General features: G+C 35.9%; 1 protein-coding gene across 9 annotated transcripts in view; it reads left to right on the top strand.

The window, feature by feature from the left end:
* CADPS2 (calcium dependent secretion activator 2) overlaps positions 1 to 26,730 on the top strand; it is a 573,333-nt gene that overhangs the window by 310,890 nt on the left and 235,713 nt on the right. For all 9 annotated transcript variants that reach the window (XM_045388493.3, XM_045388491.3, XM_065542514.2 and 6 more), the window contains exon 8: positions 12,987 to 13,126. In XM_045388493.3, coding sequence (XP_045244428.1) covers positions 12,987 to 13,126 — 140 coding nt within the window. The remainder of the gene's footprint in view (positions 1 to 12,986; positions 13,127 to 26,730) is intronic.

Raw genomic sequence — 26,730 nt, 5'->3', positions numbered from 1 at the left:
TGTTGGAGGGATAGGTGAACAAATGAATAAATCTGAAATTTGCTTAATTCAGTTTCATTTCTCCTATGCAAAGTTTTGCTAGAAAGTAGAATTAGTTACTTTTGTTTGGATGCCTGATATCTCTAATCAAGTAATAAACTGGAAGAACAATTATAGAATATTGTACAATTTGGATCCTATAGTGAGTGAAGTTCTAGTATGTTTAGTCTTCTACCTAAAATAGAAGTAAATTGAAACATTCTCAAGTTTATTACTAATCTCTTTTAGTCACTACATTAATAAAATAACACCTGTGTATCTCAGAGCTATTTAAAATCACTTTAGAATATCCCATTTTATTCATTTATTCATGGATGGACATTTAGGTTGATTTCATATCTTGGCTATTGTCAGTAAAGCTGCAATGAACATTGGAGTGCGGTTATCTCTTCTATATACAGATTTCATTTCCTTTGAATATATACCTTAAAGTGGGATTTTTGAATCATATAGTAATTCTATTTTTAATTTTTTTGAGGAAACTTCATACTGTTTTCTGAAATGGCTATATTAATGCACATTCCTACCAACAGTATGCAAAGGTTCCTTTTCCCCCACATCCTCACCAATGCTTATCTTTTATCTTGTTGATAATAGCATTCTTATCTTTTATCTTGTTGGTAATAGCCATTCAGGTGTGAGGTGGTTTTATTTGCATTTCCCTAATGATTAGCGATGTTGAGCATTTCTTTCATATATGCAGGGGGATTTTATTCAGCCTTAAAAACTGAAGAAATCTTGTCATTTAATCAAGCTGGGAGACATTGCGCTAAATGAAATATGCCAAGCACAGAAAGACAAATACCACATGATGTCACTTACATGTGGAATCTAAAAAAGCCAAACTCTTAGAAGCAGAAAGTAGGATGGTGGTTACCAGGGTCATAGGCTTGGAGGGGATGAGGAATGGGAAGATGTTGGTCAAAAGTTTTCGTTAAGATGAATCAGTCCCAGAGGTCTGTTTTATGGCATGGTGACTATGGTTCATAATCATGAATTATACACTTGAAAATTTGCTAAGAGAATATATCTTAAATGTTCTCAGCACATACACACACAAAAACTATGTTAGATGAATATTAAAACATCATGTTTTATACTGTAAATATATATGATTTTGTCAAGTATACCTCAGTAAAACTGGAAAAAAATACTTACCTCTGTTGCCTTTAGCAGTGGTATGAGAAAACACTCTTATTCCCTGATAGTTTGTATTATATGCACTGTATGAGTCAAGAAGTCCTTAGATCAGAAGTGCAAGATTCAAATTAGTTGGTTGTTCAGCATGACAAACTGAAAAGTTTGAAACCTGATTTTGAAGACATTAATTCGGGTATTGGCTCTGCCACAGTAGCCATGAGGCCACAAACAAGTCACATAACCTCCCTTCTGCCCATGAATCGTTCCATACCCTGACCTTATTCCCCACCATCTTCCTGTGTCATTTACTTTTCTGAATTTATTTGATTTTTTGAGCATATGAAAATGTATCACAGAGAGTTCTCAACCTCATACTCACCTGTCCACCCTGCTTTCCCATTGCTTAAGTGACTACTGACTAGTTTGCATACATATAAAATGGCAAATTGGGAAGTTGTTTTTTTTTTTTAATTCTTATAAATTCAGGGGTTATAAGTGCAGTCTTGTTACATGGTTATATTGCATAGTGGTGAAGTCTGGGTTTTTAGTGTACCCATTACTTGCATAGTGAACATCATGTCCAGTAAGTAATTTTTCAATGCTCACCCTCCTTTCCCACTGCCCCCTTTTTGGAGTCTCTAGTGTCTATTATTCCCCACCTCTCCATATATCCATGTGTACCCATTGTTTCACTCCCATTTGTGAGAACATGCTGCATTTGACTTTCTGTTTCTGAATTATTTCACTTAGGATAATGGCCTCCAGCTCCATCCGTATTGCTGTTAAAGACATAAGTTCATTCTCTCTCATGGCTGGGTAGTGTTCCGTGTGTGTGTGTGTGTGTGTGTGTGTACACATTTTTATTTATGCAATTAAAAATTTTATTTATGCAATTGTTGATAGACATTTTGGTTGATTCTGTGACTTTGTTATTGTGACTAATGCTATGATAGGCATGCAGGTGTCTCTTATTATACTGATTTCTTTTCCTTTGGATACTTAGTAGTGGGATTGCTGGATCCAATGATATTTCTATTTTTAGTTCTTTAAGAAATTTTCAGCCAGGTGTAGTGGCTCACGCTTGTAATCCCGGCACTTTGGGAGGCCGAGGCGAGTGGATCACAAAGTCAGGAGTTCAAAACCAGCCTGGCCAATATGGTGAAACCCCATCTGTACTAAAAGTACGAAAATTAGCCAGGCGTGGTGGTGTGCACCTATAGTCCCAGCTACTCTGAAGGCTGCTGAGGCAGGAGAATTGCTTGAACCCAGGAGACAGAGGTTGCAGTGAGCCAAGATCATGCCACTGCGCTCCAGCCTGCCTGGGCAACAGAGTGAGATTCTCTCTCTAAATAAATAAATAAGAAATCTCCATACAGTTTTCCATAGAGGTTGTACTAATTTACATTCTCACCAACAGTATATAAGCATTCCAGCTTGGAAAGGTTTTTATTAGTGTTATTTTGGTACATTATTACATTGTGATTGTTAGACCTTGCATAGATTCCTTATTCATATGAAGAACAAGAGCTCACCTTCACACTTTAAGGTGGTACAGGTTGAGTATCCCTTATCCAAAATGCAACCAGAAGTATTCCAGATTTTTTATTTTTTCAGAATTTGGAATATTTGCATTATACTTAATGGTTGATCATCCCTAATCCAAAAATTTGATATCCAAAATGCTCCAATGAGCATTTCCTTCAAGCTTGACCTTTGAGTACCATATGGATGGTCAAAAAGTTTAGGGTTTTGGATCATTTCTGATTTTGGATTTTCAGATTAGGAATGTACAACCTGTAGTGGGTTTTTTGTTGTTGTTGTTGTTTTGAGATGGAGTCTCGCTCTGTTGCCCAGGCTGGAGTGCAGTGGCGCAATCTCGGCTCACTGCAAGCTCCGCCCCCCTGGTTCATGCCATTCTCCTGCCTCAGCCTCCCGAGTGGCTGGGACTACAGGCACCCATCACCGCGCCCAGCTAATTTTTTGTATTTTTAGTAGAGACGGGGTTTCAGAGTGTTAGCCAGGATGGTCTCGATCTCCTGACCTCGTGATCCGCCCGTCTCGGCCTCCCAAAGTGCTGGGATTATAGGCGTGAGCCACCGCGCCTGGCCTGTAGTGGGTTTTTAATTTAAATACCCACATCTATCAGTAGTCCATGAATTAGCTGGCCAATCCCAAAACATTTTGCCATAACTGTATTTTCCAGGCTCTTCACTTTAAGGATACAGCTGAAATAATTGTCCAAGTCTAGACATTGTACCTCCCTCTTTTCCATCCTACCGCCATATGTTATGGATTGACTGACATTGACTTGGCTCTAAAAATTCTTATTGTACTTATTAACCAAAGATTAAGAACAAAACTAAAATTGTTATAATATTTATGAAATAATTAAGGAAATAATATGTTGAATTGAGGGAGGTGGTGTAAAATTGAAAGTGTCTGTTGTTATCTTGAAGTGATTTTCCTTTAGGTATTTATTTTACTTCAGTTCCAAGTTATTTAAATAACAAGACAGTGCCTACCGTTGAAGGGTGATGTGAGAATTGATTTAAATTTCACAAAGCATTCCAAGACACTCAGTTGATAGGTTCTGCATAAATGGCAGGCATTATTATAATCAGACTAGTAAAAAGAAAAATGATAAAGCTACTCGTGCAGTGTCCTCTAATAGAAACTGTTTTGGTAAAGTAATATAAAGGTTATGCTATTCATAATTTATGGCTGAGGGCAATAGATCAAGAATAATGATGCTTTCCTGTCTATATAAGTATTCAAAACACAGATATAGCTGTGTTGGAGTATATTGCTGTATGTAAGAAGGATGAAATCAATACTTTATAAACAAGAAAAGTGATCCATGAATATTAATAAAAGACTTTCCTTAATTGAGCCCTGAAAAATATAGTGACTGCCAAACTTGATTATGTCTTTCAGAATCTTCAGGAAAGGCTTTGAAATAAAAGAAATAATTCTTAATCATGAGGTTATATGGAACTTGAACTTTGTTAGTAATAGAAGCATAATGGTCTTCATTCTGGTAACCAAAATAATCGGCTTCATTGTTAAGCCTTTAAAAAATTTTCAATTTATTATAAGAAAAGTCACAACTTTGTTTAACTATGTTAATACAAAATGAGAGAAAATTAAGAATTTCAAAATATTTTTTACAAGCAGAATGCTTCAGGTGTGTGCAATATATAAGCACACACAAAGTAAGCAAAGCTGATGGTAGAAATCAATATGTAAAAATATCTTTAAATCACACACTTACCAGGAGAAATTTAAAAGGTAAATTTAATTTTCCTTTATGATGAAATTTTAGCTTTTTTGTCTAGACATTGGTTTCTTGTTGCAGCTGCAACAGTTTACCAAAAACTTAGTGACTTAAAACAATACAAATTTATTATAGTTCTGAAGTCAAAAGTTCAAAATGGATCTCTGTGAGCTAAAATCAAGCTATCAGCAGGGTTCTGTTTCTTTCTAGATGCTCTAGGGGAGAATCTGTTTGTCGTGTGTTTTGTATTGCCTTTTCCCATTTCTAGGGGTTGTCTGCATTCTTTGACTCGTTTCCTACTTCAATTACGAAGCTAGTAATGGCTGGTCAAGTCCTTTTCACATCAATACTGACTCTTCTGCCTTCCTCTGCCATGTTTCAGAACCCTTGTGACTGTTTTGGGCCCACCTGGATAGGTGAATAATTGCCTAATTAGCAATCTTAATTTCATCTGCTACATTAATTCTCCCTTGCCATTTAAGATAGAAACACATTCACAAGTCCTGGGGATTAGGACCTGGGCATCTTTGGGAAGCCAGTATTCTACCTATTGCGTTCCAGATATGGAAGGATGAAAGTTTCATAGATTTTGAGAGACTGGTAAGTAAACGACATACTGTAGAATTAATTACCATCATTTTCTGTTATCAAATTTTGGCAGTAATTTAGTTATCAAGACTTTTTCCCTTTTCATCACAGTGAAGTATTAATTTTAGGTTTACATTTTTATTTCTAATTTTTCTAAGCATCCACCCATCCGTTCATTCATCCATCCATCTTTCCAACCAACCATCCAACCAACAAATACTTGGTGTTTACAATAGACTGTGAAGGAAACTGTGGTTAAGAAGGCTTAGAGATTTTTAAAAAATGGTAACAGTCAAGAAATGGATATGTTAATTAGCTTGACTCTAGTGATCAGTTCACTATGTATCAGAACATCAGGATGCATACTTTAAATATATGTAATTTCAATAAAACCTGGTGAGAAAAGAATGTCTTAAAGATACTCATTTAAGCGACCCTATGTGCTACAAATGAATTACCCTGTTTACTCCACGATAGCTCTTGCTCTCAAGGAGCATACGCTACTAAGGGCTTGCCAAATGCCCCCTGCATATTATTATTAAATAGAGATGTCAGGAAAAACTGGAGAATGGTTGATGCATCTTTTCTTTTCCTTGCTTTGTCCTTAATCCTCCCATCATGCAAATAACAGAGTTTCTAATCTTGATCTTTTAACAAGCTAATGTCAAGGAAAAAATATCTACTTAGGATAATACTTTGTTTTTCTTCTACCTCACTTTATTTTTTCAAAAAAGGACCTTTCTTATTTATTTAAAAAATGTACTGTATAGAAGGAAGGAGATGTGATGTGTGGCTCTCTGTTGGGCCAAGTACACATTTGGTAAAAGATTGGGAGTTTGATCAATTCCATATTGTAAATTCCAAAATTCTTTCCGGCTTTGAAAATAAAGGAACTCGATTTAGCCCGTGGCCAATAAGGTTGACAGAAGATTTAATGCTAATCTTTCAGTATACAAAAGAGCATTGTGTCTGTAAGAGTGAGCAGGTGTTCTTTGTTTCTGCTAAGTAGGATAGGAAGCCATGATATTAAATCAAATAAGAAATAATTTAGATTTAGCAATCTCAAGTGTATTAAAACACAGGAAACTGTTACTAAGGAAGAATATAGATTTCCCTTAGACAAATCATCTGATCCATATTCACATATTATGAGAGTTCTGATATTGGGGCAAATATTATACGTGGTTATTAACATCTGCTAAATAAATACTGAAGTGAAAAAAACTTCAGGTAGTCCTTTCATAATATATGCTACCTCAAGGTCCTACGCTCTCAAGAAGGTATTTGAAAGATTTGCTAGGGACTGTCATTATGAACCTTTGCTAAAGTATAAAATCTCTGTCAATTGAAAGAGAAAAAGAAACATCAACTAAACCCAAAAAGTCAAGGTTTCTCACAGAGATAGGCTGCATTTATCTGGAAAGATGTTCCCTCAGCCATTTGCCTAAAATATCCTTTGTCTCAAGGACACCTGTTTGTAAGCAAAAATGATTTTTAATCAAAATTGATCCATGCTTTCTGCTAATTGTGTTTTTAGTTTCTTCTTACTCTGTTTGAGGCTAGTTCATCACTTAGTTGGATATGAGAAACCTGATCACTCAGTCACATGACTCATCTCTAAGATGTATGTAGCTAGAGAGAGGGTGATATTCTTTACTCAAGAGTATGAAAATTTGATTTTCATTCTCTGGTTTATAAACATTGTTTTACTAGATGTTACCTATATAGGATAACACACACTTAGCAAACACATTTCTTACAGTCTATCCCTAATCTTCCATAACTGCTGGTTTTATCCAAAAACTTAACCTTCTTGTATCTCCTTCAGCCTACCTGTCTGTATTGTCATCCTCCCTGCCTTTACACACAGTAACCTTCTAGTCAAAACGATTTTGCCCAACTTACCTGACCTTGCCGACATAAACCTTAAATGAAGTCTTATTCTATTCCTCAAACATACTATGTCCCTCACACCATTGCCATCTGGCTTCAACTAAACTTTTTCCTGCTCAGATCTCCAGTCACCTCTCTCTTTTTTAACCAGGCAGTAGTCTTTCAGACCCAACAATGTGTGACCTCTTGATCCCCAAGTGACCCTGATGCCCCCTTCCTACTACCTAAAAAACTCTCCCCCTTAAATTTGGCACATCACAAACCTCAGCTTTCTTCTACCTCCTTGGTGACTGGTCTCAGTTATAGAGTCCTGTTCCTTTTCCTAACTCTAGAAAGGTGGTGCCCAGAGGGTTCTCGAGTTCTCTTCTCTTATTTATTTATTTTTATTTTTTATTTTTATTTTTATTTTATTTTTTTTGAGATGGAGTCTTGCAGTGTCACCCAGGCTGGAGTGCAATGCCGCGATCTCGGCTCACTGCAACCTCCACCTCCCGGGTTCAAGCTATTCTCCTGTCTCAGCCTCCCAAGTAGCTGGGATTACAGGCATCTGCCACCACACCCAGCTAATTTTTTGTATTTTCAGTAGAGATGAGGTTTCACTGTGTTGGCCAGGCTGATCTCAAACTCCTGACCTTGTGATCCACCCGCCTCGGCCTCCCAAAGTGCTGGGATTACAGGCATGAGGCACCGCACCCTGCCCTCTGTTCTTATCTTTTGAGAACATAAAGAGAATTGACATGGCAGAAAATATAATGAGTGTTTGTACTGATTGAAGTTCTTTTGGTGGCGAGCAATGGAAACTGACTGAGGCTAAGTCCAGGGAACAGAGAAAAAGCTCAACAGCCAACCTTGGGGAAGAGCTTGAGAACCTAGAGTAATGTTAAGAATGTCAGCATCAGAATCATGTGCTTTTTTCTAGATTGCCACTGTTACAGTGTTTGGTTTCAACAGCCCCCATATCTTTATTTTTCATCCCCTCCCCATGTCAGCCTTATAAATCTTACGTGTTTTTTTAGACTTCCAAATGAAACTGTAATTACTCTATGAAAGCTGTCCTGATTTTTTCAAGAATTGCTGAATGCACTCATCGTTGAGCTAGAATTGTATCATCTGTGTGTCTACTATTTTGCCACAAGATATGGTGCAATTATTGTGGTTCCAGGGTCTTTTTTCCTTTCTCTAAGCTAAGAGGCATTTATGGGAGAAGGTAGTGAATTGTCTATCTAGCCCCTCTGTTTTTCTAGCTTGTCTCCCCCAGCACCCAGTGCTGTTTTGTTTTTTGTTTTAGTTTTTCGGGTGCTTGTTGAAGTAGAGTTTAGCAATTTAAATAGTCTTAATCTCACAGGTCACAAAGCTTAATTATGCACAAATGTATGTAGTTTGGCCTCAATCAGGTATCTCAGAAAAGAAAGTGACAGCTTATATATTTTAAGAAAAAGCTACTTCTGAACCCCTCATCACTAAACATTTCTGTGTGTAAATGTGTATTTTATATTTCATTTTTTAAGTCTTAGTTTTTTTTCTTCCTGTATATTAAATTTGATGGAATTTTAAACAAATCCTAAAAAATCATTTTGTGGTTTCCATTACACCCTAGCAAAGATGACAAGTAATGCTGACGTTTTATTATGAAGAAGATACATTAGCTTTATGTTTAAGATAAGAAGTCATCTTTGTGTCATGCTGACACGACATTTAAAGTGTTGGTGACAAAAATAAACAAGAAGCAGAAATGTATACAGAAAGGTTAAGAGAAATGAATGGTAAAGAACAAAATAGTTTGCTAAATAGTATTAAAAGTTATTTGTACAGAGCTATAATTTAAATGTGAACTTAGGATACAGAAGGATCCTTAGTAAGCTTTTATATCTGTTAAATATTTTAATTATTATGACTGTCAACATCAGACACAGTCTCTGTACATGAACTGAGTCCTGTTGAATTGGAACTGCTTCTAATAAAAAAAACAAATTCTTTAGTCACTTATTTACTTTTGAAAGATTTTGAAACAAAACACTTTGTTGATATACTAGTTAGGATACTGCTAAATGCTGTAACAAGAAAGTCGTTATATTTCAAGAATTCAAAATAATATCAGGTTTGTAAGAGTTTACCGCAGGTATTCCTGACAGAAGTATGACTTTCTTCCACATGGTGATTTAAGGCTCTGATTTCTTTCATTTCCTAAGGTATTCGTGTTCTCTGAACTTGACTGGCAGAGGAATAAAGTGGGGTAAAGACATCAAACCTGTATCTTGATCACCTTTTCCCAAGGTGACACATGTCACTTCTCACCCCTTTAATAGGAACTTTTATATGTCCCTACTTAGAAGCAGGAGGATCTGGAAAACCTGGTTCTTGGCTAACTAGCTGTTTACTAGCAACAGTTCTATACTGGTGAAAGCATGAATCATGGCAGATAGTCAGACGATGTGCCATAGTTCACCCTTGTGCCACCAAGTTGTTTTGTTGCCCTTCTTCCTACACATAGAACACATTCACCGCAACTCAAGAGAAACAGCCCAAAGTCCTATTTCATTTTTATATCCAGTCCAATATCTGCATCACAGTTAGCTGTGGTTCTTTGCAGTCTGGCAACCTATGAACTAAAGTTCATGGTAACTGCTTACGACACCTTCCCTCCCCATTCTGCCTCAGCACAAATCCAATATACAGTAAAGGAACAGGAACAGGAGAGCTACAGGTAAGTTTGCCATGTGGAAAAAGGAAAAGCAGGAAATGCACGGCAGTAATTGTCCAATTACAATAATGAAATCCTATCTGGCAGGCACCATGAAGACACCCTGCCAAGGAAGTGTTCCAGATCTCTTGATCAGAGCTGTATTGTGTATTCTGAAAATAACTCCCTCGTCCTTTATTCTCCATGGCCCTCTGGGCTCTACACCTTGGGAGCTTCTTCCTTATCTATTTATTCATGGCGAAATTGGAAAAGAAATATGACCACCTTCAGCAAACTATCGCAGGAACAGAAAACCAAACACCGCATGTTCTCACTCATAGGTGGGACTTGAACAATGAGATCACTTGGACTCCGGAGGGGGAACATCACACACCAGGGCCTATTATGAGGAGGGGGAGGGGGGAGGGTTGGCACTGGGAGTTATACCTGATGTAAATGACGAGTTGATAGGTGCTGACAAGTTGGTGGGTGCAGCACACCAACGTGGCACAGGTATACATATGTAACAAACCTGCACGTTGTGCACATGTACCCTAGAACTTAAAGTATGAAAAAAAAAAAAGAAACATGACCACTTTTTTGGTTGTGCAATTTGGGAGCCTGGAAACTATTTAACAGACCATTTTGAAGTTTAAGTCCAGCATTTACCAATGCACTTCTCTTAGAAACAGAAGATTTCATATCTGTGGACCTCCCCTTGTTACACGTGCCAATGTTCACACCTTTATCAGTCAGTCTGTCCAGAAAAAGAAACATTTCCAGGTCTTTCCAATGGAGGGAATGTAACATAGGGAATTAGATATACATATGATAGGGAGAAGCCAAGCGAATGATTGTGAATATACCCAGAAATTAACTAAATCAGGAAACCATTGCATACTCTAGGAAAAGAAGAGCAATAGGAAGAAGTGATATTATCAGAGCTAAGAGTGCTGTTAATAAAAGACAAAACTAAGTCCTATTGAAGAGGAACTAAGCTCCTTGAGAGATGTGAGCCATTCATATTCTTTAATCTTTGTGTATCCTCACATAATAAGAACTCAGTGTTTGTTTAATTGAACAGAGCTGAGCAATAAATCCTTCCACTGTCTTCAGTTAGAAATACCCATCACACTTTGGGAGGCCGAGGCGGGCGGATCACAAGGTCAGGAGATCGAGACCACGGTGAAACCCCGTCTCTACTAAAAATACAAAAAATTAGCCGGGCGCGGTTGTGGGCGCCTGTAGTCCCAGCTACTCGGGAGGCTGAGGCAGGAGAATGGCGTGAACCCGGGAGGCGGAGCTTGCAGTGAGCCGAGATCGCGCCACTGCACTCCAGCCTGGGCGACAGAGCGAGACTCCGTCTCAAAAAAAAAAAAAAAATACCCATCAAAAAAATAAAATGTGGCAGAAAGAATGGTATTCGATATTGGGATAGCCTTTAATTTGTGGATCAGCCCAAATCAGTTATCTTGGGACCTAATTTAGCAAGCCATCATCGGCATTTACGGAATGAGAAATTGTCAAAAGTTTTAATTTAAATATTCTCGTCCTGTATAAGAGTTTAGAGTTTGGTACAATGCCAATTTTTATATAAACATAGAAGGAAGAATTAAAAAGCAATAAAGTCTGTAAGTGGCTCATGCCAAAATATTTTTTTTAAGTTGGAATGGGGGATGGGTGTGGTTAGAAAGAGAAAAAGCTTTCCAGACTTGTTAGGAAAATAGCAGCTATAGCTACAGTGGATATAGAGCTCTATCTTAGTCTTTTATTCTTTTTTGGAATAACCTTCTAAGTTGATAATGATATTGCTTTGTCTACTGGTTTGAGCCAAAAGCTATCATCTTATTTTTCTTTACTGTCACTTAAGAAAGAATCTGTAAAATATTACATTGGATATTTTAGCAGTCAAAATGAATTCTAGAGTATGATCATAATTGTGAAAACATTGCAAATGTCATTTAGTTTGTTCTTAGATGTCCTTTATATACTTAAGTATATGGATATGCTGGATTCAACACAGCTATGGCTTTTAGGAAAGGCTTGAGAAAAGTCTCAAAATAGTAGATACATTTAACAACTTGCAAATTGAGAATAGTTTGAGAAGCTTTTATGACTATGTTGTCTTTCCTAGAGAGAAGGAGAGTCTTGCCTAAAGATTTCTCGGTGAAGATTTCTACTTATACTATAAATGAAGATTTGAGGGTAGGGGAAGGGTATGACAAAGTCAATTGCCATGAATGCTTTCAAAACATTTTACTATTAGAATCTAAGAATAGAAGGCAACCTTCTTAAATTGATAAAGACTATCTGTAACAACTTGAGACGGGACTTTGTTTTGTTATATTAAAGTAAAATTATAACAATATTACAAACAAATTTCAGATTCACAATCACTTTGTGTTGCAGCAAGATTTATACACAAGAATATATGTTTCAATATAGTTTTAATGAACATATTTGTTCTGTGAAAAAAAAATTTAGCATACCTGAGAATGTTTATAATTCTTCCATTCATATCTAAGCTTCAGGCTTATGGCTTAAAATATAATGCAGGGCACTTCACATATTTGTTTTGTCTTTTAGCCTATAATGCTCCCATTTAAAAATATTAAGACTTGGATGTAAACTGTGCCTAAATATGTCATAACTGATTTTAAAAAGGGGAAAATACCTTTGTGTTATCTGCATGGTACCTAACATCTGAAGAGTAGGCTTCTCTTTCTTGGGTTGACTCTGTGAAGTGAGGGTCGTGAAATAATCACTTGTTAATTTGGCGGTTTTATTAAAAGTAATCACTTTGTTTCAGTCATTATAATATCTGTAGTTTTGAAAACATGTCGGGAAAAAGTCCTTCTTTGGTATTGATCTAGAGCAGAAAATGTGCTGTTTTCCATCTCTAATTGAGTTGATTTCTTTTAATACTATTTTACAATGATAATAAAACATGAGGCATATTTGTGCTGTTTGAAATAATTGGCTTTGGTTTTTAAGGATGTTATCCATAATTTCAAAGAATATCTTTCTGAACTGCTTTGCCCTGAGGAGTTTAGAATTTTCTTGAAATTTTGGGTGTCTCTTGAGTATTTTTCAACGTCAATTCAACTGTAGCTTGTTGTGCTATTAATTCATTATGAAGTGACACAAGAAGAAAACTCATTATGTGATAATGTGAAAACATGTATTTGTCAAAAAATAAATTAAGTCTGTATTGAAAATCCATCAGCTATTGTAGTAGGGAGTCAAATGGTTTATTGGATACATTTGGGTGTTGACACTGTTTTTTCAAACAGGTAAACATAGAAAATATTTTAGTTCCAACCCATAGACACTCTATATCATGCATTTAAATATGGTCTTTTTTCCATACAGGTGATATTATATCCAACTTCTAATAGCTCCAAATCAGCTGAATTACACCAAATGGTAGTTCCAAAAAATAGCCAGGATTCTGACTTAAAAATCAAACTGGCAGTGCGAATGGATAAACCAGCACATATGAAGCATAGTGGGTGAGTATAAATTTGAGGATTGTTTTCCTGAATTATTGAATTTCATTTCAGTGTATTGTTTTTGTCAGTTTAGTGAGAGAACCAGTATAGCAGGCTTTTACACAGAGTTTTCTCAAAAAGTGACACACACAAGTTATCTTACTCAATGTTTTTAGACCCAAAGATGGCTTTATAGCTCAATACATGGGTCTTTAGTTAAGATAACTGTACGCATGCTACCACAATATTGGAACTTGATTGTGTTAGTATTACTCATCAGTCATATTGATACAGGGCACGATACCTTCTAAGAAACATTCTTCAAATTACAATAATAGTTGAAACAAGTTTAGCATTGAGATCCCTAGAAATAAAACCTCCATAGACTATATAAAAACTAAAACATAGTGTAGATATAACCCAATGAGGCTGTATATATTTTGACAAGAGGGATATGAGTGTTCATCCAAACACGTGAGTGAGAACTGAATCAATATTGGAGAAAACTGTTCTTGCCTGGGGAATAAGTGCAGGTACTGTCTCCTGGGGATCACCAGGGGTCAGAGTCAGCCTTCATCTCTGCCAAGGTTCTTTGTCTGTTGCAGCTGGTGATGAAACAGGTCTGAACTCTTGAATAAAATGAATTTCCATAAATCCAGGACTTCCTCAGAATAACACTTTGGACTTACTATGGCCAAATCCCAGCATAGGGTTATTAGCCATTAGGAAAGAAAGGCGACCATTTTTCTTACTGTGGAGAGTAACACTTTGAACTTACTATGGCCAAATCCCAGCATAGGGGTATTAACCATTAGGAAAGAAAAGGTACCATTTCTTTCTTTCCTATGGAGGAAAGTAGTTGTTGAAGTGGCTTACCCTGAGTTTGGCAACAAACACAGAGGTCTTAGAAAGTGTATCTTTGTAACAAGCAGAGTCTGCTGGCATTGGGGCCCAATCCCTAACATCAGGGTGGAGCGAACTGATGATTCAAAAAATGAGGAGGATACTTTGGATGACCATTAGGGGAAACAAAGTTAGGCTCTGGGCAGGGGGAAATCCAAGGTATACATTACAGTTGGGATGGAACTAAGGACTGTATTGCTTTTTGGTTTAGTAGGCAGCATGTGCAGTGTCAGACCTCACCAAAGGGAAAAAGTACATGAGAGGGTGGGCTCTTAGAAGGTGAACCATGATTTGGACAACCAACGTTATGCATCTTTAATGTAGTAATGTAAAGTCAAGTCTAACTATGGCTTAGCTTATAATGCACATAGAGTGTCTGGGATTTAATATTTAATTCATGCATCCATCTATCTGCTCACCAGTAATTTATGCAGCAGGCATGTATTGAGCACTTACTGTCTTCCAACTAGGACACACTTTAATATGATATTATTGCAGGCCTATAGGAACTGGCTAGTCAGGGATTCAGACTTGTATGTAAATAATTATGATAGTGAGTGATAAGTGCTATAAGACAGAAATGGGAACCTGGGAAAAATAATGCCTGATTTTTGCCAGGTACAGTGAATGAAAGTCTCACAGGACACCTGACTTTTGAGATAAAACTTAAAGGATAAATTTATCAGGTAGACAGTGGGAGAAATGTCATTCTAGCAACATGACAGCATGTACAAAGGCAGGGAGTCCTGGAAGGACTTTTAGCTGATGATGACAAGTTCAGTGAAACTGTCAGAGTGCTTTGAGACTAGAGAGAGTGCTAGTGCTCTAAAGTGCTTAGAGACTAGTAGAGTTACACATAAAAGAACACAGTATGTTCCAGGAACTGCAGTTGTTTCTCCACTCTTTTTTACTCAGTCCCTTTTTCTTTTGATGAATGGCACAATAAAAAAAAAAAAAAAAAAAAAAAAAACAGGAACCTATCATAATGTCAAGATGGCCCTAATTTACCCGTCCACAGTACCATGCCATGGTGAATACCCCTGGACCTTCAGCTTGTCCCAAGAACAAAGATTGAACATGCATAGGGCAGGTCCTGTAACCTTTAGCTCCAGTGGGAAGAAACCCTTGTTCTCACCTGGCAGTTCCTTGGTTTAGCATACTCCGAGATAGGTGAGACAATCCAGACCCCTTACAAGGCTTGATTTGGAGGTAGGGTTTGTTTTTTTCACATCTCTTTGAATCAATACCCCTAGAATGGCCCTGCAATTGACTTCTGCCCAAGACTAAAGGTGAAGGAAAAGACTAAAGAGGATATATCATAGTCTCTTAATTTAATCCATAAAGCTCAGGAACTCACTGAAGGACTCAGACCAAAAATGCATCATAGCCCAACCATATCAATTATTATCTAACATTGCTAAGAGATACAGGCATTTCTAGATATTTAGGTATCTCTTCAGTTTGTGATATACACATTGAAGCAATGTTAGAACTGAAAATTATCTGTGATGTTATGCTAACATAGTATGTTGTGTAGCAAAATTAAGAATGTCATATTCTAAAATAGTGATTTGATTAAAATATTTTAATACTAATATTAGAAGAGTTGAACATTTTCAACATTGCTATAATAATAATTGATCCCTACGGGCAGGGAGTTAGAGGTGCTTTAACGTAAGCATCTGTTCTGTTTCCTCAGTACCCATGTGGTAACAGTTTTACACATTTTGAATAATACACCTATGTGTAAACATATTGGAGAACATTTCACCTACAGCATAGCTATATTCATCTTTTTCTGAAGTACTTCATAAATGGATTTCACTGCACTTAGTTACATTTAAGAGGAGAAAGTTAATCTTTTTCTTCCAAGTATTCCATCATACACCAAAGCAATAATGTAACAGGAATAGTAGGTTAATAGCATTTTGCTTTGAGCCTGGATCGTGTTTTGTTGATCATTTCTCCTATAATCAATAATTAACAGATGGATAATTTTAAAAGAGACAAGTCAAGTTTTAAAAATATTAATTTATCTTTAAAATACAGCAAACTCTTGTTACAGATAGAGTTGTTAGGTGGATTAAAAAATAAATTGGAGGATAATGGATTTTTATCTTCAGAGCACTTTAGACTTTGAAATCTTTTGGGACTTCAGTAGTAAAAACCTATTCTCTGTTTTAATAATGTGGACATCAAATATATCTTTCTTGCGTGAACTATTGTAACATGTATTCTCTGTTTTATTCATTTATCACTTATCTATGGCCCTTAAAAAATATTTTTATCAATGTTATTTATATTTGTCTGTGTGTTCTCAACTGTACTCTGTTTCTTAGACCTATTTGAATTCTCAATGCCTCCCACAGTGTATGATCAGAGATAGATATTAATGTGAATAATGATGGTGAAAATGTAATATTGTGCTCCCTAGGGTATTAAGGGAAAAGTAATACAAATGAGAGTAAGCCTTATTTACAAATTGAAACTTAAAGGTTCTAAACACAGTTTATTGGGAATAGAACATAATTTTAATGTAAAAAAAAATGCCTAAAATAAATGAAATAAATGGTGTTTAGTTCTCAGTGTTGCATTTTAAAATGACTGTTTTTTTAAACCAGAAGGTAAAATGCATCCAATCTAAAGCTCATGTTTCTGATAACTAATCAGTCTACCACTATACATTATAGTTTATTTGAGTATGACTAACTACATGTAAATGAAAATTAAGCATAATGATGACTCCATCCTTTTAAAACCAAACTGAGCATTACCACAAGACGTATATTTAGCAAAAACAAGTTTATTTATTCTTTTGGAATATGTCATCTAAACTAATTATAGAAACTAACCCTTTGATAAATCTGTTGAACAAATTACCAGCTACGTTTTGAATGGTTAAATGATTCACATCCAGCTTTTGAATTTATTTTCCTGGTTTGTGTGTGTGTGTGTGTGTGTGTGTGTAACATGAAGATAGAAGTGTTCTTGAACAAATGGGTTATACTTTAGCATAGCCTAGTGGCTAAGTAACAGTATTAACTTAAAACTCAAATAACTATTCCTGTTTTTATTAAATAAGATTATTTTCCTAATTCAAAGGTTATTTTCTCAACCAAAAGGGTAAAATAAAATGGAACTAATAAATGATGGTTATGACAATTAAATCTATAACTGAAAAAGAGAAAATTGGCTCTCACAAATATGTGGAAGCATTATTACCATGATCTATGAGAAGTCTGCATGCAACTGATTACTTTTATAGTAAAAATAGAGTTTCATAACTATGTAACTATAGAAGACTTTTATCATAGTTTCGAATTGGTAAGAAAATTTTAGCAAAACCACTCTCAGATGAATCTCATATTTCTCTTTGTGTAGAGTCATGCTTGGCTATTTACACATTTGTTGAATGAACGGATGGATTAAAATATTTTGACATTGTCACAAACAAAACTCTCTAATTTCCATCATAAAGATGGAAAAGGCATTGGGCTCATCTCTTGTTGCAAGGAGAGACAATAGTTGAACTTCCAGCAGGAAAAACGAGACAAGCCCCACACTGGCTGCATTGTGGCCCCACCATTTCCCAGAGAGAGGGCCAGCTGGGCATCCAGAAATTGGAGCAGCATGCCTATGTAAACTGCATTCACACGCTAAATATTCAGACATTGTATTTGCTCATAAAGTGAAATGACTGCGCTCTAGTAAAGTTCCATTATTTAGCTTATTATTCCAGGTTTATGATCTCCAACTAATTTAGGGGAGGAAAATCTTAGCTGCATCAAGGTAGTATTTGCTCAGAGGGTCCAGGCTTTAAACAAAGCCTAGTCTGTTCTTTCACAAAGAAAATTGATATTTCATTTTTAAATGTACCTTTTAGAATGACTTCCCTCTATGTCCTTGTCTAAAATAACTATGTTTGGACATCTGACCTTGACCTGAACCTATGTATGTGTAGGTCTATTTGCATTCCCAGGTTGAACTTGGCCCAGCCTGGCTTATCCTGATTTCACCGAAATCCTACTTGAGTCCCTTGAACTGTCATCATCATCATCATCATCATCATCATCATCATCTTTTTTTTCTTTTTTTGAGACAGGGTCTCACCCTGTTGCCCAGGCTGGAATGCAGTGGCACCATCTTGGCTCACTGCAACCTCCACCTCCCATGCTTAAGCAGTCCTCCCACCTCAGTCTCCCAACCAGCTGAGACTACAGGCGTGCACCACCACCCTTGGCTAATTTTTTTGTATTGTTATTAGAGACAGGGTTTCGCTATGTTGCCTAGGCTGGTCTCAAACTACTGCCCTCAAGTGATCCTCCTGCCTTGGACTCCCACAGTGCTGGAAATACAGGTGTGAGCCACTGTGCTCAGCCTTATAATAACATTCTTCAAGTTTTAACCACATCATTTGACTTTATTCAAAAGAAAATGCTTAAAGACAGATGAGAAAAATAGAAATGTACAAATCATCATTAATTCCTTGAGAGTATAAAAGTTATATCCCTATTAGGGCCCTTTGCTTAATTGTTAGACTTTAATTTACATTTTTATTTGACAGCTATTATGGATGTAGATAAGGTAGTTTGTTGCTCTTTGTGTGTTTATTTTTCTGCTAACTTTATTTTGTCTCCTCCCTATGTCCAAGGGAGAAAAATGAAAATATTACATAAGGGCTTTAAACCATGTCTGAGCAACTGACTTGAATGATTTATCTAAGAAATGAGCTCAGATTCTAAAAATAGAGAACACCTGGAGATTATTTCATGGCAAGTGAGAGGAATAAGAAAGCACTTTTCCTTTAATTCAGTCTAATGTTGTGTAACACTTTTTAAATTACAGATATTTTCAGTGCATATTTTAAATAACTGGTGGTGCTCATTGTATGTTTTACTACAATTTGCTAGTTCAACTTTTAATTTTCTTGTTTAAATCATTAAACAAGTTGATTTGATCCATATAGCTCTACCAGTCTATCAAATCTTGCTAGTTGTGGTATTAAAATTTGTCAAGTTTTATGATACATTATTGATCTCATTAGACTTACATACCAGGTGAGTTAGTTTTAGTTTCATCTCAGTTATTTTTATTTTTAATTGTAGTTTTGTATGTGATTTTTATTTTAATTTAAAAATAATTTTTAGACAGGGTCTTATTCTGTCTTCCAGGCTGTAGTACAGTGGCGTGAACAGAGCTCACTGCAGCCTCCATCTCCTGGGCTCAAGTGACCCTCCCACCTCAGCCTGCTGAGTAGCTGGGACCACAGGTGTGTGCCACCATACCTGACTAGCTTCTTTAAAAAACTTTTTGTAGAGATGGGGTCTCCCTATATTGCCCAGGCTGTTCTTGAACTCCTAGACTCAGGTGATCCTCCTTCCTCAGTCTTCCAGAGTGCTGAGATTACAAGTGTGAGCCACCACACCTAGCTAAATTGCTTTATTTGAAGAGGGATTGATAAACCTAAACAGCTGACTCAATACTTACTGTCTACATGATTTTTATTTTGTAGTTACCATCACACCCAAGACATTCATGTGATTGTATAATTAGCCTAATTAAATGTTTTGTGAAAATAATCAGTGAGAGAGGCTAGTGTCATTGAGATTAGGGTTCTAAAGACCTTTGCCATTGCCAGCTCTACTCTAGAATGCTCATGGTACTCACCTCCTCTCTTTTTTCTGTCCCTTATCAGATGCTGTCTCTACAGCAGCCCATCCTGTTTACCCAACAAAGAACCCTTCTCTCTCTGCTTCCAATTCTACTTTTAACTGGCTTCTTTTTTTTTTTTTTAAGCTCTTATCATTATCTGTGTTATATTTATTGTTTATTAACTGTATCCTCACCTAGAATGTTACTGCCATGGTGTAATTTGCTATTGAGTAGCTTCCCAACTAAATTTGATTCCCATAGGGTAGGAACTTTGTCTTACTTGCTATTTTTAAACCCAATTTTTAGAACATTGCCTAATACTTAGTAGAAGCTAAACAAATATTTGATGAATTGATGAACTTTTTTTAGAAAAGAACAGAATGCAGAAATTATGCTCACAGTTGTAAGTGTTGGACTGATTGTTTGGATAATAACTTCAAATTAATCAGCACCACTGTAAGGTGGATTTGTTGGAGTGTGTTTCAAAGCATTATTGCCCCAGAAGAATTACAGGAAGTCTCCCTTATTTACAAATTTAAATTTGACTGTAAATCTAAAGACTGTATTACAAAGAAATATATTATTTTCCCAAAACTTTAAATTGAAATTAATTACTCTTTGTAGGGAGGCTTGTTGCCTGTCAACAGTTATTCTTAGACCATCCCTGTGGTTGAACTGTAGGAGGAAGTTTTAGCAACACTTCTTATGGGTGGAGTATACCCCAGGGTTAATTTGTTTTAATTTGTAAGAATGATGTATTATGTAACCAATACTTATCAAAATTAAAGGCAAAAAATAACACCCTAGATTTGAGCTTTGTTCACACTATCTTTGTGGACTCAATAAAAGTCATTTGCTTTCTTTCTGCTACAGTGATCCTTGAATTTGAATAGTCATGCTATATTTATTTCAGTATTTATTCTGTCAATTCTATTTGGTGTACACTTTTTTTCCATTTAGATCGGCTCAAAAATAATTCATGAAAATATTTTCCCCAACAGCTGACAAAGAAGAATGAGGAGAAATATACAAGGAACCAGTGTTTTAATGATTAGACAGGCAAGAGGAGTCCTAGACTGTATACAGAGATGAATGGACTAAGCAAGTAAAAGCATGGGCTGACAGTACCAAGACTTGCAAATATTTCAGAGTCAGAGCGTGGCAGTGGACCAAAATCAGGACAAAACTTAGGAGCAGAAGGTTACATAAACTAGAAAGCAGGAAGATACGTGGCAGTAGTGAAGGGCAATAGCAACAAAAGTACAGCATATGGCAGCAAAGCTGGACTTACTTGAAAGTCCCTGAAAAAAAGGAAGGAAAAAGCTTAGGGAAGATCAGCAGAGGTCTAAAGAGGAGAAAATGAGTGTTTATGGAACATAGTAAAGGATAGGACGAGGCCTAAAAATACAGGAATGACGAAAAGGAATCTCTTCAAAAGTAGTCCAAGCTTGTCTGTTAGTGTGTTTAATTTTGGCATTCTTTCCATAGATGTTAGCATATGGATATAAGGGTCCTAAAGAATATTCCTACTCCTCTCTATGTAATCATCACTAGCACTTACTTGAATGGGGCATTGTTAATAGGGTATAATATCATGGCCACAGCCTCCTATGTAGACTATCTGAAGCACCTGAAAATCATAAGTAAACAGTACTGGGGAAGATTATACAATAAACTTGCTTTAGCATAATAGATGTGTGTTCAGATTATAAAAAGAAACATCACTACAATTTTAACATTAATACCAATGTCGATAACATGAACAGAGGAAAGAGTTTACAAACATTACATTTGTAATTATTCATCCTGCATTCATTTATATCCTTAAGGTTAGTACATTAGTAATTAAATCAGAAACAAAAAGCACATCTTATTATCATGATTAAAAAAATGGTTTGTTACTTTAAAAAATACAAATGTATTTTTAATGCCTCTGGTTATTTTACATATCAATATTAATACTTCTAAAACACATTTTAAAACATGTTTTTGACAGTAGATTAGAAGGATATAACAGTAGTCCAAAGGTCAATCAAAGAAAAGTTGAATACCACCTACTTCCACCTTTGTGAAATTGGCAGCCTCATCTTTTCTGCCATTTCGATTGATCTTTAGGTTTATCTTCAATTTATGACTTCTTCCTCACTGACATTAGTTAATCTCCATCTCTCTCTATAGCGTTTCCCACAACTAAATCCCTCTTTATTCCTTCTGCCAACCCTAATTCAGTCTCTATCCTAACTAACAAAACCTGTTCAAGGATTTTTCTACTGATGTTCCTGTTTTCCTAACCATTTAGGAATTCAGGAATACAATTATATCTCTACTTAAAAAAAAATTCAATTGCTTCCCAAGTGCCTGTGGGATTAGATGCAAATCATTTAAGCTAGCATTCAGATTCTTCAAAAATTTGGTTCATCTGGATTTTATACCCAACACAGACTCCCAACTTTGCCAAGTGGATCAGTTCATGTACCCTGAACATGCTTTTATTTGCTCAAATCTATTTCTTTCACTCTTTTACCAAATCCTACCACTCTGGTACCAGGTTACACATTTTCTCATACGTATGTGCCAAGAGAGGCAGTGTTTTTTCTCTAGAACTGATATTTCCTCAGAAGCAGACTCTCTGCTAACTGCAAGCCATCTTGTCCCTACTCCCTTGATTTTGAGAGAACTATTGAGTCTTTTTTATACCAAGACAATCTAAAGAGATGCTAGCCCTCCCTCTGCCTCATCAAGATTACTCCACATTTGTTACCTTACAAGCTGCACAAGAGAATCTGGAATGGGAGGTGGGGCAGAAGCCCTTCTGCCCAAGGCACTCTCAACCACCTGTGTTCCCTACTCCATCTCTTTACTTTTTACCACAGCCCACAGGCACCAGAAGAATGGACTTTCTCCCTTTTTTTCTGGCTGTCTAGGACCTTACTTAGTAAAACTTTTGATTAAGTCAGCCAGACTTGCCCTTTGCTGTATTAAAGGGGGAGATGAGTGAATTACAAAGTTATTTGTACATGTGGTAGGTTGATCACATAAATAGAACCAATAAACAGGCTTCCTAAATTCATACCTTGTGCCCTAAATCTTTCTTGTCACCTCCAACTTTGGGTTTGGCCATGTGGCTTGCTTTGGCCCCTGGGACAGAAGCAGATTTGACATAAGCATACACTTGAAAAAGCACATGTACATTTTCACTTCCTTTCTTGCTTGCTTCCTTCACCATGAGGACACACACGGGCTAGCCCACTGGTAAAGCAGAACTAAATCAGCCTAGTTGTGCTGACCTGGGTTTCAGGCATATGAATGAGCCCAGCTGAAATGAACAAAGCCAGCTAGCCAACGTGAAACTGACCACAGACCCATGAGTTGGTCATAGCCCACGCAGCTCAGATCAATAGAACTGCTTAATAAACTATAGTCTCATAAGAAATAATAAATGGTTGTTGTTTTAAGTCACGAGGTTTTAGGGCAGTATGTTATACAGCAAAGGTTAGATTCTGTGCACTCTTGTCTTGCTACAAAATCCTATTCACTTTTTTTTCTATTATACATCAAATGCACAAAGCTGGATTAATCATAACCCTTACCCCATGATGTATGTCACATTGATCTATACATTTATTTGTTTATATAATCTTTCCTGTATAATATGCCTTGCTACAAACATACTGTACTTTATCCGTTTCATCAAAATGGACATTTGAGTCATTCCAGATTCTTGCTATTTCATATAGTGGTACTGTGAACATTCTTGTACATGTCTTCTGGTATATATATGCATAGTTTCTCTTGAGTGGATACCTAGGAGTGGAACTGCTGAGCTAGTAAGAATGTGAATATTTATCTTTACAAGATAATACTAAACTTTTTCAAGTTTTACCTAATAATTCTACCAGTATACATTTCTTCCAGCAAGTATAAGATCTTTCTGTTCTTCTGTTTTTTGGCTTTTACCATCTACTACCTTCTTTGGATACTTTTCACATGTTTTTGTTTATATCTATAGTTATATTATTGTCTCTTGAAGGCAGAGATCCTGACTCTTCATTACTTAGTCCACATGCTTCAGAACATAGTGGATACACATTATTGTCTGATAATTGGTTGATTTAATTTCAGATTAAGAGACAATATGAAAATTCCCTTGATATTTTTCATTTTTCCATCACAGACTGACTTGGGAACCCCAAATTGTGCTCCGAGATAACCTTGAATACTCTCTACTATAAAATTATAACATCCACCTTCCTATTTGTCTCACCAGCTCAGATCACCTCCTTGTCGGCTGGACCTTATTGTTCACCATTATTTGACCAAGCACTGAATGCATGCTTGGTTTCATCAAATCAGTTATTCAACACATGTTTATTGATGTGTCAGACTCAATAAATGAGTAAATTTATTGAGACTGTGTCAGACTCAAGTGAGTGAATGAGTGAAATTTGCTGTAATAATAGTGATACTTAAAAAATCATCAACAGTAATGCATTAGATACCGTAGAGCTAATTATTTGCCCCACTGAAATGGAACAGCTGTTAACCAAATAGCATAGACTAGAAAATTTTAAAAACTGTAAAATTGAAAACAGTTTAAGCTGGCAAAACATAGCATAAATCATATGTAAAAAGTGTAGTATACTGTTAGATATTAATTGCTTCTTCCATGACTTTGACATCCATTTGGAAAGATACCACAAATAACTGGTTCACAGAATCTATTTTAACTGGTAGCTTGAAGCTGTTTCCAAAATATCCTTATACCAGAATTCACAGAATGTTAAAAAAATTAACTAACTTTATTCTTCCCTGAGTGTTAATATACCTATACACGATCAAAATATCCTTATACCAGAATTCACAGAATATTAAAAAAATAGCTTACTTTATTCTTCTTTGAGTGTTAATATACCTATACATGATAGTGTTGTCCCAAGTCATTTGGGTGGAATTTCCATTGGTGACTCTAGTCAGGGAAAGAGCAAGTATAAAATGATGATTTGAAAACAGTAACTGAAAGATACTGTCTTTGTTGGTAGTGGTTGTGAGAATTATATGTGTTTATGGATATTTATTAAACAAATATGGAACATATTTAAGAATAGAAAGGGCTTAACTCCTCTTTGAAATGTGAAAAACTGTGGAAGGGAAGATGATAAAACCCGAGTGATCAGAGAGATTCTAGATCGATGTAGACTATGATGAACAGGGCAGAAAAAAATACTGAATAAAGTGAATGAGGATTGAACCTGAAATGTGTAAAACATTAAAATGAATCAGACAGCTACAATAAAACAGGAAAGTAATGTTACAGTTGAAAATACTGCAAAGAATATAAAGTTATCCTCCACAATATCTATTTGTCCACTGGACACAAATATGCATGCTTTATTTATAGAAAGACAAGTTCCCATTTGTTTAGCTTTTCCCTTGACCTTAAAATGAAAGTTATGAACGTTTGATAGCATCTGCTAATAACTTCCCAAACTTGCACTTAGTTATAGAAAACCATGTGTTGTTTACCCAAATATTTAGCCATTTGACTTAACTATTGTATCTGAGAGAATGAGAGTGTTAAGTGTGTTTGTAGTAATACATATGAATAATGAAATGTCAATACATAATTAAAATTTACTAAAGAACAGTGTAATACCATAGTAGGACAGCTTAATTGTAGTACCTAGAGTCTTCAGCCAGCATGCCAATTATAGCCTCATCACTGTGTGATCTTAAGGCAAGTTACTTAACCTCCTTGTGCCTCCCTTCTTCCTCTGTAAAATTGAATATGACAATCACCGATTTCAAAAGGATGCTGTAAGGATTAAATGAACTAATATCACTAAAGTGACTAAAACATTGCCTGGCACATTGTTAACAGTCCATTTTAGCTGTTATCATTACACAATAGATAATTTATGATTTACAAATAAATGACAAGATTTGATTTTATGCTACTATATTATTACATATATGATATTTTCCATGTGTAACCTTGAGATATTCTTCTGTTGCAATAGTTTTATATATATATTCATTATAGAAAAATGGAATTATAAGAGAAGTGTTTAAAAAGAACAAAAATTGGCTGGGCACGATGGCACATGCCTGTAATCCCAGCACTTTGGGAGGCCAAGGCGGGTGGATCACATGAGGCCAGGAGTTCAAGACCATCCTGACCAACATGGTGAAACCCCATCTCTGCTAAAAATACAAAAAAAGATAGCTGGTTGTGGTGGTGGGCACCTGTAATCCTAGCTACTAGGGAGGCTAAGGCAGGAAAATCACTTGAACCCAGGAGGTGGAGGTTGCAGTGAGCCGAGATCACACCATTGCATTCCAGCCTGGGCAACAGAGTGAGACTCCATCTCAAAAAAAAAAAAATAAAATCATAATACCACTTTAAAAAATATTCTTAGGTATATGAAAGTTAAAAGTGCTGCTTTTTCTGTTTCATTCTGAACCACAGGATCAACTATTTGGTGCACATATTTTTGTTTCTGTGTGTGTGTATCTTTGTTATATTAACATACTCAATTTATAGTAATTTTAGACATGTTCTACTTCCAGCACTGACATTTTCTGCCAGCATTAAGTACTCTCTATGTATTTATAGTGTTCGGACTGTAAAAGTTATATAATGAATTAATGGGTTAAAATGATTTCTTAATTAAAATCATTGCTATAACTTACATTTCTATAAAACCAATTGGTTTTTATAAGTCATATAAAATGAAAAATGGAACTTTGTGATACAGAGCACAAATTGCGTTAATGATTCATAGGTATTATGAGTGAAATGAAAAATTACTAGACAAGGAGAAGAAAGGAGAAAGTGTTTATCCTGCTACCAAATATTCAGTGAATGGATTGTAACTACAATCTTGTCTTTAATGTTTCCCATGGTAATTGTCAGGAAGAGGTATGAAGAATTGTGGGACCTTAATAATATGCCTTGCTGTTTTAATTGCTGAGAGAAGCAAGAGAATTTTAATTGCCAGGAGATACATTACTAATTAAAGTGTCATTCTACATTCATTCTGAAATAATTAGTTTGAATATTTATAAGAGCC

This window comes from Macaca fascicularis, chromosome 3, assembly GCF_037993035.2.
Source record: "Macaca fascicularis isolate 582-1 chromosome 3, T2T-MFA8v1.1".
Taxonomy (NCBI): Eukaryota; Metazoa; Chordata; class Mammalia; order Primates; family Cercopithecidae; genus Macaca; species Macaca fascicularis.
This window is presented reverse-complemented; position numbering and strand designations above follow the sequence as displayed.